Source organism: Mirounga angustirostris, unplaced genomic scaffold (assembly GCF_029215605.1).
Source record: "Mirounga angustirostris isolate CCGP_5_RB_7025 unplaced genomic scaffold, mMirAng1.0.hap1 SCAF_8, whole genome shotgun sequence".
In the NCBI taxonomy this organism is placed as follows: domain Eukaryota; kingdom Metazoa; phylum Chordata; class Mammalia; order Carnivora; family Phocidae; genus Mirounga; species Mirounga angustirostris.
The window spans coordinates 101,351,384-101,367,712 of record NW_026991716.1 but is presented as its reverse complement, the minus strand read 5'-3'; the positions used below and the strand labels follow the sequence as shown (position 1 = coordinate 101,367,712).

General features: G+C 39.3%; 1 protein-coding gene across 2 annotated transcripts in view; it reads left to right on the top strand.

Moving 5' to 3' along the window:
* Window positions 1-1,135: 1,135 nt before the first annotated feature.
* Window positions 1,136-16,329, top strand: part of ROS1 (ROS proto-oncogene 1, receptor tyrosine kinase) — a 103,606-nt gene continuing 88,412 nt past the window's right edge. For both annotated transcript variants that reach the window (XM_064598033.1, XM_064598032.1), the window contains exons 1-5: window positions 1,136-1,258; window positions 6,886-6,930; window positions 7,796-7,855; window positions 9,718-9,744; window positions 14,546-14,606. In XM_064598033.1, coding sequence (XP_064454103.1) covers window positions 1,136-1,258; window positions 6,886-6,930; window positions 7,796-7,855; window positions 9,718-9,744; window positions 14,546-14,606 — 316 coding nt within the window. The remainder of the gene's footprint in view (window positions 1,259-6,885; window positions 6,931-7,795; window positions 7,856-9,717; window positions 9,745-14,545; window positions 14,607-16,329) is intronic.

Genomic DNA, 16,329 nt, shown 5'->3' with positions numbered 1-16,329 from the left:
GGTCAATTCTGGGGTCAGTACCATTTGTCTTTATGTTATACAGCAGTTTTGTCAACATTTGCCCAAAGATGTTCAGCTCAAAAAAACAAAACAAAACAAAACAAAAACCCATGCCTGTATTGTTCACAATGAGAACCTCATGCCAATAAGAAAAGCTGAAGTTTCATTAGTATAATTTATTTAAGAAGACATGGAAGTTTATTTGATACTTAAATCATTAAAAAGGACACCAACACAAAACTGTCTGGCCTGAAAGAGTTAATCGTCAGCCATCTAAAAAGTAGCTCTTGAGAATGACTCACTTCTGTACCTTGCAGATTGCAAATTCTTAACTTTATCTTGATGCGAGGCTAATTGAAATTTGTACAATATTTCCTTCTCAAGACAGCTACACTTGTACATATCTCAGGTCTGTGGTGGCTAGTTTCAGCTCTCTGTCTCAATAGACTTGATAAGGCAGTATTTTGGTTAATATGTAGTGAAGTTCTTAAAGTACTCGAACAGACTTCCTCATCTTTAACTCACCCTCAGACTGTTTGTCTATTAATTTCAGCTTTGTTTGCTTTTTAATTTTGAAATATATATTGGGTCTCAAAGGGTTCTGTTTTTCCCCTCTGCGGTGTCGTTTGACTCTGTTTTTCTGATAGTTCTTCATTATAATGGTGTCACTGTTTGCTCAGGCAGAGATGGTAAAAAACCCAGTTTGCTGCAGAGCTGAACCAAGCTCAGAGAAGTGAAACGGTGGATGATCCGAAGTGCTCCAGTTTCAGACGGAGTGTGTCCAAGTGACACACGCTTGCTGAAATGCAGCTTGCATTTTCTACGTTGTTCGCTTCCCATGCGAAGCGCACTGCTAGGATCTAACCTTTAGATAGGGTGTGACTTTCTTTATGAGAGTAAAAGGAAACTAAATTATGAAATAGCTCTTACGTGACTATTATTACACGCTATCTAGGATTCAAAGCTCTCGAGTAAATGGTCTAAATATTACTTTAAAAGGCAAAGATATTCTCACATGTCAAAAAAACCTCCCCCAAACTCCACCAGCCACTCTTTCAACGGAAACCTAAAGAATTTATAGTGGGATGGAGAAAATGAGAATAACAGTCATCTAAAAATGGCCATTGGTGAAGCGATGAAGAACATTTGCTGGCTTATTCTGAAACTTGTCAATGTTGGGACTCTTGGCTGCATATGGATTTCTGTGGTACAGTGTATGGTTTTACACAGCTGCCTAAAGTCATGTGTAACTAACCTGGTAAGTTTTGCTGCTCTAATATTTGTCTTTGCAGGAACTGGAACATGTAGAGTTCAGCTTGTTATAAACGAGTGAATGATTTTCCCATGGGAAGTGGTAGCAAGGCAAGAAAGATTTTTTTTCCCCCCAAATAAGTTAGGAATGTTTTTAATTACAGAAGGTAGGGGAAGACTGTTTTATTTCTTTAAGTGATCTGTTCATAGATTGTGTGTGGGGGGGGGGTGTAGGAATTGGGTTAGAGAGGCTTACATGCGATAAATTTTGCTTGCTTTAAAAATGCCAGTTTAAACTCATTTATTTCAAAACCATTTATGTTTGCCTTGAAGCAAGAAATAGCTTTGGCCAGAGGGCAATGCCTACTGGTTGCAGACCGCAGCAGCATTTATATTGTGGATGGATGGTTGTATCAGGAGGTGGATGCCAAGGAAGCAGATGCAGATGCCATATAGAACAATGTTTTATTTGAAAAAGCAAGAATTGTTTTTAAGGTCCTTTCCTTCTACTTGTGCATTTGTAGTTTTTTCAGTAATGTGTTTTTTGGGTATCCTTCCCCTATAAATTGTTTCATATCTTTCAGTTATTGTGACGTTGTTTTGCTTCAAAAAGCCCCTGAATCAACTGTAAAAACCAAATACATTCTAGCAAGGGAAAGATGCACTTTTCTTATCTAGAGACAAAGGAAATAGCCTGATAGCTTACATGTTAGGCTACTTATAGTCCTACTTTTTAGAATAATAAAAGTACCCAATACAGTACTCATTGTTATGCTAGAGTATTGGAGGTAGAAATCTGCGCGGTGGTTAAAAAAGATAATTATCTGCGTTACACTCCTCTGGCTTAATTTAAACTATAGATTAAAACACTACTTGAGCTTTCTATGGGTAGTAGCACTTTTTAAAAAAGTTTGGCATTTTATATAAATCACTGTTGAAGACCTCATTGCCATTAATGTGGAATTGTATGCCTTAGGATTTTATAGTCGTCATCCAAACTTAAACATGGAAAAATAAGACTATTAGATGTATTCGTTATTGAATAATTTAAAAATTTCCCCTGATTATAATAAGAACATATATTCACTGTAAAATATTTAAAAGGTAGAGAAGTAGAGAAGGATAAAGAAAAAAGCATTTTCTCTTCAAATATGTATATAATTTTACATATAGTTGTATACCCATCTTTTTCACTTAACATGACATTGTAAGTTTTTCCTACACCCTGACATTTTTATGGAAACAGGATCTTCAGTCTATTTAGAATATTTCCATCCTCTAAATGTACCACCATAATTTGTTAATTTCTCTTTACTGTCAAAACTGGTATTGTTTGTTTCCATTACTGTAGTCTCCATTTTATTTGTTTTATTTTTTTTCGGTTTTTAGTTATGTTTAGTTTCATCTTATCTTTGTGTGGGCTCCTGGGTTTCAGGCAGTAGGAGTAGACAGCTTGTTCCTTCCGCTCACCACCCACAGACACAGGCTCAGCCCATGTGGTGGCCACTGGGAGAGACAGGGTTTGCCAGTTTGCCTAGTGCCTGTCATCAATGTCCTCCATCTGGGGCTCCCACACAGGCCCCGGAGGGAAAAAGCTAGGTGAATGAACAGTGAATATAGCCGTGGATCAGGGGAAAGGATATGTAAAATGCTTGAGTTTATGATACTGTTTGCATTTTTTGTGTGTGCCATTCTTTGTAGCCTGGACACTTGCTGGGAAGGTCATCTTTGATTTCCCTGGGTGGTTCTTGATCCTGAGGCATATTTGCTTTTTAAAAAGAAACACAGAGTCTTATACATAGGAATGTTTAGAATTGCTGTCCAAATGTGCACAGATCATAGTTCTGTGCTGAGCATGAGTAGTTTACGTCCATTGACGGATCTGTATTAGTTGAATGTAGTAATTGACTTAATATTTTTGAGTTATATGTGCCTGTGCTGCAGAGAACAAAAAATAATCAGTGTTCTTCAGAACACTAGTATTGTGGTGTCCTTCATGAAAGAGAAACAAAAGAGACTGAGGAACTAGCATTGAGAAATGCTCTGTTAGAAGTATCAATTCAATGCAAGACTATTAGAAACAAGAGTTCAGAGGTTATCCTGTTAAAAAAAAGTACAAACATCAATACCTTTCCTGTGTATCCATATATAACTTTATAGCAAGATGATAGAACAAAACCAGAATCCAAAAATGACATAAAATGGGCGCCTGGGTGGCTCAGATGGTTAAGCGTCTGCCTTCGGCTCAGGTCATGATCTCAGGGTCCTGGGATCAAGCCCCACATTGGGCTCCCTGCTCAGCGGGGAGTCTGCTTCTCCTTTTCCCTCTTCCCCCCACCTCATGCTCTCTCTCTCTCTCTCTCTCTCTCAAAGAAATAAAATCTTGGGCGCCTGGGTGGCTCAGTCGTTAAGCGTCTGCCTTCGGCTCAGGTCATGATCTCAGGGTCCTGGGATCAAGTCCCGCATCGGGCTCCCTGCTCCTTGGGAGCCTGCTTCTCCCTCTGCCTCTCTCTCTTTCTCTCTCTGTCTCTCATGAATAAATAAATAAAATCTTTAAAACAAAAAACAAAACAAAACAAAACAAAAACCCCAAAATGCCATAAAATATCCAGGAATGAGCACAGTTTGTATTGGTGTAGGAGTGCGCAGATCAGTAAAATGGAATACAGTCTGGGAGTTAAGCCATGCACACAAGGGAGTGTGGAGTATGATAAAGATGGCAGTTCAGACCAAAGTGGGGCTGTTCATTTAGAATACAAAATAATACCTTCCTTCTGTAGGTGAATGGATAAGTAAACTGTGGCACATCCAGACAAGGAAATATTATTCAGAGCTGAAAAGAAATGCACTTTCAAGCCATGAAAAGACATGGAGTGAACTTCAAAAGCATACACTAAGTAAAAGAAACCAATCCGAAAAGACTACATACTGGATGATTCCAACCATATGACATTTTAGGAAAGGCAAAACTATGGAGACAATGAAAAGATCAGTGGTTGCCAGGAGTGGGTTTGTATGTGGTGGGGAGATAAATAGGGAGATCACAGAGGATTATTAGAAACAGCAAAAATACTCTATATGATATCGTGATGGATACATGTCACTATACCTTTGTCCAAACCCACAGAATATACAACTCCGAGAGTGAGCCTTAAGGTAAACTATGGACTTTTGGGGATTATTATTGTGTAGATTTATCCTTGGTAAAAACTACTATTCTGCTGAGTGATGTGGATAATGAGGGAGGCATGTGTGGGGGCCGGAGGTATTTGGGAAATCTCTGTATCTTAATCTCAATTACACTGTAAATCTAAAACTGCTCTAAGAAAATGAAGTCTTTTTTTTTTTAAGATTTTATTTATTTATTTGAGAGAGAGAGAGAGCACGGGGGAGGGGCAGAGGGAGAGAGAGAGAGAAGCAGACTCCCTGCTGAGTGCAGAGCCCAGTGCTGAGCTCAATCTCAGGACCCTGAGATCATGACCTGAACCAAAACTAAGAATCGAATGCTTAACCGACTGAGCCACCCAGGTGCCCCCAAAAATAAAGTCTTTAAAAAAAGTTTAGGCAAATTTATTAAAACCCAACTCCTTACAATACTACCAGATTCACATAGATTCCAGGAGTTATTAAAAAATACTGTGATTTAAATACAAACAACAGAAACAAAACAAGACTTCACCCTATAGATATATTACAATAAATTAAGGATGAATATTTCTACAGTCTTGGAGTGGCAATGCGTTAAGAAGCCTGCTTCAAAAATACAGAATCCCTACAAGAAATTATTCATAATTTAACTACTTAGAAGCTTAAACTATTTGGCAATAAACAGAATACAAGAAAAACAAAGCCAAAAAAAATGGAAAAAGTATTAGATTTGATGAACAGAATTTTACCAATCCTTATATATAAAAAAGTATTTTAAATAAGTTTAGGGGCACCTGGGTGGCTCAGTCAGTTAATCCTCACAGAACTTTATGCACTTTATGCAACATTGGTTCTTTGGTGTCTGTGTCTGATTACTTAAGTGAACCCCCACAATGCCAGGCCATTGGATGAGGCTTTCAAGAAACAGGACTTCTGGAGCATTCCTATGTAATGGGACATCTTGAGTTCATCGGTTTATTCCTTCTGTATGTATTTATTGAAGACCTCTTATCCCTCCAGACTGTTCTAGGTACTAAGGATAGAGTGAAGGGCAAAAGGAATGGTGCTTACCTTGAAGGGGAGAGAACTCAGTGAACTTAGTGATAAACAGATCTTCTCTTCCCTCTGAAAAGTGCAGGCTATTCAGAAGCCCTTGAGATGCTTCAACCACCTGGAGTGGGGTGTGCCTGGGTGGCTCAGTGGGTTAAGAGTCTGGCTCTTGGTTTCGGCTCAGGTTGTGTCATGATCTCATGGGTCATGGAATCCAGCCCCACGCCCTGTGCCGGGCTTCCCGCTGGGCCCGGAGTAGCTTCAAGATTCTTCCCCTCTGCCCCTTCCCCTGCTTGCATGCTCATGCGTGCTCTCTCTCAAATAAATAAATCAATCTAAAAAATGCAAAACCAAATGCCTCCTTTAGATTTTCTATTATCTCCTGGGACACACCTTGCTTATAGCACTGGGTCAGCCAAGGTCAGATGGCATGCTCCTTGCTGGATTAATCATCTCTTCAATTCAGTGGTTCAAATCCAGCAACTCTTCAGGGGAGGTTCTGAGCAGTACCAACTAGAGGTACTAGGAGTACTCACTTAGTTATCCTTTGCTCATACTTCTAAGTCAGTCAGTGAGGCAGGCTGATGATTGGATCATATCCATATAACACAATTCAGGCACATGTCTGATCATCATAGGCCCAATATTGTCATCCTTTGTAAGCCTTTCAGTTTATCAAGGACTCTAGTCACATAACAACCAGGGAGAGGGTGAACGATTTATAGATTTTCCCCCCTTAGTTACTATTTCTTTTATTTTCTCCCAGCACAAAAAAGTTCTTAAAATTTGTGAAAATATGATGAAAATCTGGTGTTTTATTATATGTAAAATTCTGAATTTGTATTTTTTTCACTATTCTTAGTAACACTGCTTAAAAAAAAAAACAAAACTGACCATAATTCATCTTTAACCCCCAAGCCCTTTGACTTGATGAATTGACTAAAGTCACAGGCTGGGCGCCTGGGTGGCTCAGATGGTTAAGCGTCTGCCTTCAGCTCAGGTCATGATCTCAGGGTCCTGGGATCGAGTCCCACATCGGGCTCCCTGCTCCTTGGGAGCCTGCTTCTCCCTCTGCCTTTCTTTCTCGCTCTGTCTCTCACGAATAAAAATAATAAAAAAAAAATCTTAAAAAAAAAAAAAGTCACAGGCTTATTTCATACCATGTGAGACTTTATCTGTCCATTGTCCTTAACCACTCCTTACAGTCCCCCCTCCTTGATCATTTCTGCAGAATTCTTAGGCATTCCATCTTATAATTTGCATTGGCATTTTACCAGATTTCATAACTGATTTAATGACTTTAAAACATCATACTTTATAATTAGAAAACACAGAGGAGGCAACAGTATTCCAGGAAGCTTTTTTTAAAAGAAGTGTGGTAGTCGTACTGAATGTAATATTGATAGCTGTTGTTTATGATCTCATTCTTCATTTCAGGGCCGGCAGCTTGACATTGGCACACCATATAATCTGAGTGAACCTGTGAGTAATCACTTCCATCGTCAGGAAGTTTATAATGTTTGCGTTTATAAAAATGGGACAATGGTCAGGTTTTATTCCAATAAGAATAATTCTTAAGTAAAGTCTCATTTATTTGTCCTTGATGGAGGAAGTTCATTGAAAATAGTGAGAAGTCTGAATTACGGAATATTAAAAAATGAACTCAGGCACAGTGTGTTGAAGAAGAAAGAACACAGGACTAATCCAACTCCGTGATTTTGATTCTACTTGGCTGTGTGGCTTGGGGAAAATTACTTAATATTCCTGAGACTTAGTTTTATTACATGTTATCTGAGAGGGTTGGATGAGATGGTTTCCAATGTTTTTTCCAACAATTACATTTATAGTTTTATTATTTTTCTGCACCTGTATCCATTTATTCATCGTGTTTAGTGACTCAAAATATAAACATGAACACACTTCCAAAACTGTGGACCTATTTAGGTTTTGATATGCTGCTTTCCAGTTGAGTCCCCAGTTTTGAGTTTCGCTTGTTGTGTAAGGACATGGCCAGGACCCACGATATGCTCGATGCCACGGTGTCCAGGACTTTACCTGCTGCCAGCCACCCAGGGGACAGGGTGCTCCCTGAAGGTTGGGTGATCTCCGGGTTCTAGGCCTGCCCACGCCACCTCCCCTCAGCAACCCCGCTGTCCTGCAGTGAGTCACACCAAGCCCGCTTTGCCTGGAGACAGGAGAGTTCTGCTTAGGATTCTAAAGGTCCTGATCCTTCTGAGGCCACAGATTCCTGGGTAGATACATTTTGTTACTATGTTGCACTAGTCAGGTGGCAAGAAGAAAATCACCCTTCTCTAGTCACCATTGTCTCTTAATATATCTCTTGCAGTGCATCCAAGGATGTCATTTTTGGAACTCTGTAGATCAGGAAAACTGTGCTTTAAAGTGTGTAAGTATTAATTATGTTTCTGTTTTGATACTAATATTTCCTTCAAAAGAAAAGTTATCTAAGGGGATTCCCATTTGAATTTCCATTGGTTTTCAAGGAGTTAAAGGAAAAGTGTGAGGGCCTGAGTGATACATAATAGTGGGGAAAAATTGAAATAAACGCTATCAATGCAATTGGAGACCCAGGGACGTTAACGCAAACTGTGGAACCCAGGGATGCCCAGTTGCTCCAAACTCTAATGGCCTTTTAGTAGAATGTCAGGCCCTTATCAAATTTCCTAGTCCTGTGCTTCTCAAATGTTAAAGTACAGTTATCTAAGGATCTTGTTAAAATGCAGATTCTGATTCTGAAGACCTGGGGTGGGACAAGCTCCCAGATGGTGTGATGCTTGTTGTCCCCAGATGACACATTGGCTAGCAGGGTCCTAGATCACATTCGAAGTTTCTCTGCAGGGAACATGGCAGCAATCCAATCCAGAGATTACAAACCCCTACGTTTACTCCACTCTATGTAGAAAATACATCCCGAGCTACTTTATTTTTTACTTTTAATTAACCCCAGCTTTGCCACTTAGTGTGTAACTGGTTAAGGTACTTAACCTCTTGGCACTTTACTTTCCTCCTCAAAATTAGGATAATAATAGAATCTCTCTCTTAAGGATAATGCCTGACACACCGTAATTATTCTGGTCTAGTGAATAAGAATTTCGTCATTTAAAAGCGGGTCCCTTTGTTCAGGTTGTTCAGGTCTGAGGTTGAATCATGGTATTTTGGGGTAATCCTAATATTGTTTTCTATTAATGAGTGAAACTGTATCATTGAGATTTAAATAAGGACGTTAACTTCTCCTTCCCAATGGTGCTCATAGCTTTCTGGAATGGTCTGTGCTCAGGTCTCTAGGAGAGGTTTAGGCTTACTCTCACGTTTGTGACTATGTGCCCCATAGAATGGGAGTTACCGGAAGTGGAGCTGGCACTATCTGGATTTGGGAACTATCACACATTCTAAAAATTCTTTTACGCCTCTTTGGTGTCACTTTTTATGAAGTCCAGTGGAAATCATCCTTTGTCTAGTCTGTGTTTGCTGGCGTTTGCTGCCGCCTGTAAGCCCCTCAGAGCGGGTCTCTCTCCTTGCTCACACTGTCTGTTTCACCCAAGACCGTGAGAGGCACAGAGCAAGTGCTCAGACAGCACTTGCCAAGTGAATGAGTGGGAGGTACCAAACGGTGACAGGTGCAGGTGACAGTCCAGGCCGTACAGTGGGCATCAGAGCCGCTAGTCCGGGCAGGGGAACCTTCTCTGGCCAGAGTTCTTGGTCGTTTTCAGGTCAGGTTCTGTCTCCACTGGGCGTCTGCCAACACCTCTTCATTCTCTCACCCGGTCCACCACAGATTACCTCTTAGTTGACTGGGAGTTTCCAGTAGACATCAAACTGCACCATTTCTCCAGTGATGCAAACGTAGTATTTTTTTTTTTTAGAGAGTGAAAGAGCACATGAGCGGGGAGGGACAGAGGGAGAAGGAGAGACGGAATATTTAAGCAGCCTCCAGCTCCGTGCAGAGCCCAACACGGGCTCCATCTCACGACCCTGCGATCACGACCTGAGCCAAAATCAAGAGCCCGTCGCTTAACCAGCAGAGCCATGCAGGCTCCCTGCAAACATACTTTTTAAAGCTATTCATACAGTGGCCTGCCTGGACAGAAGGCCCAGCTCTGGGCTCCTTGATTTTGATTGTTTTTATTGGTTATTTGTCAATGGTGGGGCAAGAATTTAATTTGAAAGAAATATAAAGCCAAGTGTCATTAAAATTATTTACAACCTTAAGAATTTCAAGTAATTTCACTTTTCTTTGTTCTTATGCAGAACAACACCTATGGCACTGTTTATGAGGTGAGTTGGCCATCACAAAAAAGATGTCATCAATCCCCATGTCTTTATCTCTTATGTTTAAAAAGGTATTAAAATAAGAATGAAGAAACCTGACTAATTCTCAGTGCACAAAAATCTTCCTCATGGGAGTGCTATTAATCTGGGTATAAAAATGACTGTAAGATTCCATTTTTGACACAAATATTTGCTGTTTTAAATACCTGTGTGCATAGGTATGTGTATGTGTATACACACGTATTCATATAGATACATATATACTACTCTAATCTGCTTGGACAGGTTCTAATTCTGGGAGCCTGGTGGGGAGAGGGTGGTGGGGGGAGAGGGGAGGGGACCCATCTAGGAATACGCTTACCTCTGCTGATTCCATCTTCTTCCCCATAAATCATGGTAATCTATCATTAAATATGTATATTAAAAAATAACACTGTAGTTGCAGTTTTCTTCCTTATTCAACAAACTCCTTTGACTACATTTTTAAAGCACAGCTTTTAAGATATTTTATTTTTTATTTTTTTTTCCCTGCTATGATAGTAAGTGTCTTCATGCTGACTTTGGCAGCTCAGGTCTCTTTTTTCAGCTCCTCCTCCCTATGCTGGCCCCTCCCCTGCACTGGAGCTTTTCCTCTTTTTCAGAAAGACCTTAGGGATTTTGATTTTTTTCCTACTTGATCTTATTTAAGGTTCTGGATTCTATGGCCCTCAGAATTAGTTTTAGGTCAACCATAGAGGTTTATGAAGAAAATACATTATTTCTCAGTTTAAAACCTAGGTTGTATTCTATTTAAATGACCTTCAAACCAAAGAACAGAACTATTTTATTCTGCCTGGGAAAGGAGTATAACTTACCATCCATCAGTAAAACAGAAAAATTTCTTTTTACTAGAGAATAAAAATAAACAACAAAAAAAGTTACATTGGAACATTTTCTCAATAGTCTGTGCTTACTCTGCACCTGAGTGATTTTCCCCTGGGAGTAGATGGAGAGGTCAGGGCTGGCTAAGAAGAGGTGAAACGGGGCAGGGGGTGGATTCACTCCATATGTAAAAAAACAATTATAGGTCTTTCCTGATTGAGATTTAAAAAAAAAAACAAAAACCGCCTTAGAATCTTTTTATGTGATTAAAGTAACATTACCACCCTTCCCCCCCCCCCCCCCCCCCCCCAGCCAAAACCATTCCTGGGAAGATTGTGTTAAGAAAGTCAGGGATGGTTCAAGCCTCTCAAGCATGGAAACAGCCCGAGATTGGATTTCTAATGTGGTAGCTCCCTGGCGGTCAGTGAGCCGACCCACTGTCTGCGTCTATATGACGTCCAGCTTTTCTTTCGGTGTTATAACTTACATAATTACTCTGTCTTTTCTTTGTATACTTGGTTATTTTACACTTTAAATAAAGTAGAACTGAACAGCCATACATGCTATATAGAAATCGAGATAGATATATGGATACACAGATGTTTGAATCATCTACATACACCTGCAGGAAATCAAACTCTTCAACCATTAATGCTTCAACCTATGAAGCTGGGATTTCTGCACATGTTCCTTGGAGGAAATAGTGTTGAAAGAGTTAGCTTAGCAAACTACAACTTGGAAAATGATGTTAGCCAGTGAGATGGCTTATCCCTGATAATTAAAAACACAAATTAGATCATATTGTTCCTAAAAACCTTTCTATGGCTTTGTGTTGCCATTTGAAAAAGCTCTTGGAACTACCATTTGCTGGCTCCCCTGCATCACCTTGCACCCCGTCTCCCGTGTTCTATGTGCCCGCCACATTGGCCTTTCCCTCTTTGGAGTGTAGGGGGAACATTCCTGTCTGCTAGCTTTTGTCCTTAAGACCTTTGTGAGCCCAGATTCTTGCAGTCACTCAGGTCCTGCTCCAGGCTCCTCTCTGCATGGTTCTTCCTGAGCACCCTGATGAGATGAAGCCTCCTTCCTGCCTAGTCATGCCTTGTGCCTTTAACTTGTTTTATTTTCTTCATAGCACTTCTCATTATCTGAATGTATTTTATTTAAAAATGTTTTTACTCGGTTGTTGTCTGTCCTCTTCTTAGGGAATGTAAATTCCATGACAGTGGGGAACTTACCAGTCTGCTCACTGCCAGATCCTTAGAGCTTACACCAGTGCTTGGCACACACACAAAATATGTACTCAATAAGCATTTTTTGAGTGAATGAATGAATGGTTTTTAAGGAAAGGAAGCCACAATTCCTACAGAGCGGCTGTACTCGGGGCGTCCCAGGAGGGGGGTGGGTATGTCCTCCTTGTGTTACAGGAGTAAGGAAAGGCATTGCCAGCGCGTGCCTGTCTGATAAACACAGGGGTGGAGCCAGAGGGATGATGAGAAAGGTGGTTTTACTACTGTGGGAGAAATGGGAGTGTGGACTAGAACAGAGACAGCAGACAGATGTAGCTAGCCCCTGGGAAGCATGAACTTGGCTTCTGCAGTGGGAATGGTAGCTCAGTGGCCTGGGATACACTACTATAAATGTCTCATCCAGGGGCTCTGGGCTCAGATTCTGTGATTTCCTTAAATCTGACCACTTTTAGATTCTCTCTAGGCAATTTGAGCACTGGATAATGTCATTGTAAGCCCAATGTTGGATGAGAGAGAGAGGGAGAGAATCTAATTTATAGTGTTGCCTCCACTTGATATAACATTTAAACTCCTTAGAATACAAGCTTCCAGTTTTAATATTAACAAGTTCTGGTGATCTAATGTACAGCATGGTGATTATAGCTAATGATACTGCATTCTATACCTGAATGTTGCTAAAGAAAATAGATCTTAAATGTCCTCACCACAAAAAAGAAATGGAAATTATGTGATGGGATGGAGTTGTTAGCTGATGCTATAGTGGTAATCATTTTGCAATATATAAATGTATCAAATCAACATGTTGTATATCTTAAGCTTACACAATTTATATGTCAATTGTATCTCAATAAAGCTGAAAAAAATACAAGCTTCACAAAGTAACAAAATATTTAAACTCCTAGATCGATCAGAATTTTATTATATATTTTCCTCTGAAAAGATGCAGGAAAAATAAACCCACAATTTACTGGGTAATCAGGACTAGCCATATTTCCAAATAAACACTATTCTATTTCCTTTCTCTTTCCTTGGTTTTACCTCTTGGAAAAAAATTCCATGTTACATGATAATTTTGTTGCCACTTGGTATATTTATTCTCTGCAGTTAATAAACGTGTTGAATGTATTTTACTGAAACCAAAAAGAATGTGAAAAGTATCCTAAGCCCTTAAATTAAATAATCCTGAGCCCAGACTGAGGTATTTAAATTAATCTTTAACTAAGCAAACCCGAGCTTATCAGTCTGCACTTCCCTTGAGTGAATAGGTCAAACATTGTGCAGCTAGTATTTGCAAATAACCTGGGATCTTTAGGGCAAATGTATTGTGTCATGGTTTCCACTATCACCAGGAGAAACAATAGCACGTTGTCCTAGGTATTATAATTGCAAATTGAATGAAAGCAGGAAGATGGATCATGATTGTGTTATAGTCTTAAAATTTGTGCCTTTTCTCCAAAAGTTTTATCTTTTCTTTTTTCTTTTCTTTCCTTTTCCCTTTCCCTTTCTTTTTCTTTTTCTTTTTCCTTTCCTCTCCTCTGCTTTCCTTCTTTCCTTCCTTCCTTCCTTCCTTCTTCCTTCCTTCCTTCCTTCCTTCCTCCCTTCCTCCCTCTCTCCCTCCCTTCCTTCCCTCTTTCTTTCTTTCTTTCTCTTCTTCCTTCCTTCTCTCTTTGTAACGAATGCTAATGCATCTGTTAAGAGTTGCAGGAGATTTATGTCTAGGTCATGAAAATGTTTACTGTTTTAAGTTAATGAAGTAAAATGCTAATGATTCCTAGGTTTTTGTAGACCTTAAAATGTAACGTTAGTATTAGGATATTCATTAAAATGTTCAAGTTACTATAAAATTTAGTCAGTTTTTAATTTCTGAAGGAAAACATGGATATATAAAATAAATAGGCATCATCTTAGGCTAGAGTTTTAGGTTATTAACTCACTAAACCTTTGACCAAGATGGCAAATATATAATTGCATTGTTGAGCTCAATGCTTCCTCACACTGTGGGATGTCACTCGTTAGACAATTATGAAATCAACTTAGTGAATAAGGAGTCACAACAAACAAAATGAAAGAATAGACTAGAATAGAACGGCTATGATTGCATTACAGGTGTGAGATTTCTTAATGGGATGAACTTGTTCTAAAATTAGGTTGTAGTGATGATTGCACAATTCCATGAATATATTAAAAACCACTGAATCGTGTACTTTAAACCTTTTTTTTTTTTTAAAGATTATTTATTTATTTATTTGAGAGAGAGAGAGCAGGAACACAAGCAGGGGGAGTGGGAGAGGGAGAAGCAGGCCTCCTGCTGAGCAGGGAACCCGATGTGGGGCTCGATCCCAGGACCCTGGAATCATGACCTGAGCCAAAGGCAGAAGTTTAATGACTGAGCCACCTTTAAATGGGTGAATTTTATGGTATACGAAATATACCTCAATAAAACTGTTAAAAAAGGAAAAAAAGTACTGTTTCGAGATGTTGTTTTGTTAAATGTGTTTTGGAATTTGGGACATGGTCAAAAAGTTTGAAAGGTGCTGTTCTAATCCCACTAGCAAATGGAAACTTAAAGTATTGCAGCTGAAATAATTGATATATGGGTATACTTATATACCAGGCACTAGAATGTCACAGGTCGTTGAAATGTATCAGCAAACGCAGGAGCAAGGCTGCCCTGACTGGGATGCTACCTGTCTCCACAGCGAGCATCATGTGAGGTCGGCTGCAGGAGTGCTGAAGGTGCATTCGAGGAGGAAGCGCTAGGTAAGCAGACATATGCAACAGTTATTAAAAATCCTCGACACCACTCTAGGGGCCTGTGCTCATGTAAGGAGAATGAGTCATCTCTTAAAATATTTAGACTTCTATATCTCAGCAGTGTAAAAATATATAAATATAATTTCAAATGTGGAAGCCATTGTGATAGAAACTCAGCAAGACTCTTCTTTCAGAGCAAAATAGGGGGACCACAGCACCTGACTAAGGTTTAGAATTTGAGATTTTTGCCCTCAGTTCAGTAAGTGAAATCACTTCTGTCTTAATGAAAGAGATGACTATGGATCTTAAGCAGACTTGATGTCAGGAAATGCCACTATTTTAATGAACTGAAAGCACAGGAATATTTTATTTAATGTGCTTTTAATTATTCAGCTACTAGCTAGTCAGTGGAGTACCTATGATATGCGTGGCTCCCTACGAGGCTTAGGAAATTTACTGCAAGTATAGAAGCGATGCTTCTTGCTTTTAGATTTTGAGTAAGTAGGGTACTAAGCTGTATGTCTTCAGCTCCCTCTGTCTGATTTCAGAGCAGGTTGGGTGTTGTCTAAATGGCTTTGTCCTAGTGTGTTAATTCTCCAATGGTTTCTGAAGGACCAACTCTTTGATAAGTCACAGCCTCAATGTTAGTAGCTTTCTTTTCCAGAATTTCCAGGGTCTTCCTCCCACTAAGAGATAGATAGTTCCTTCCAGACTGGGAAATGATCGATTCTTCCATAAGCTGTAGTCTTTGTTTCGATGGCTTGCACCTTGCTCTCAGTGGCTGATGGAAAATGGGGGGATCTTGTCTTGCTGTCCTGATTTGCTTCTGTCTTTTAGACAGAACCCCTTGACATTTCTGTGGAGAGACAGTGATATTACATTCTTTTCCTACTGTGTAGGGGGAGTTAGCTATGGATAGAATTTATATTCTATGGTTTCCAAACTGTGCACCGAGGTACCCCAGTGCATTACATCTACCTCATAGGAAGGGATGGGGCATTTTGAACATTCAAGGGAAACACAAGATAGTTGACAACTTCTGGATATCATTGGAAGTACTAGTTGGAGGTAGTTCATGGTATAAACAATGAAATGCACTACATTCCTTTCTATAGTATATCTTTGCAATGCTGAGTTTTTTGGTGAATGCTGTGATAAAAAGAAAGTACCATAAAAAACTCAGTGTGGAACGGGAAATGGGGTTGGTGGTGCCCAATCTGATTATAATATTGAGAAATTGTGCTGTCCCCAATAGGCACACAGATCCCATTAGTGTGCAATTATTTTTATTTAAGGATTAAATACATATATTGTCTTTCAGTTTATGTGTGTTATTTCTTTCAAACATCTACTAAGTTGAAAGGACACGCATACTTAAGTTATAATACTTAATTAACGGAGCTGTTAGGTAATTCTTTTGGTCCAAGGAGTTATGAAAAAATTACTGAGAAACTAAAGATGCCAGAACTGAGAAAGTTTAGGAAACATTGATTTACATTCTTTTCTTATATTCCAAAGTTACACTACCATCTTAATTATATATTCTGTTAGAATACAAGTGTAATCAATGCTTTACTTAAAATTTCTCATTGACTATGGATCAATGTCTATAGACCATTAACAAATGAGATATACCAAGGCTAAATAAAGGCATATAAATAATATGCTTATAGACCATATCTTTAGTTTGTTAGAATGAATCCTTTTGCCCATACATCTAAGATCGTGT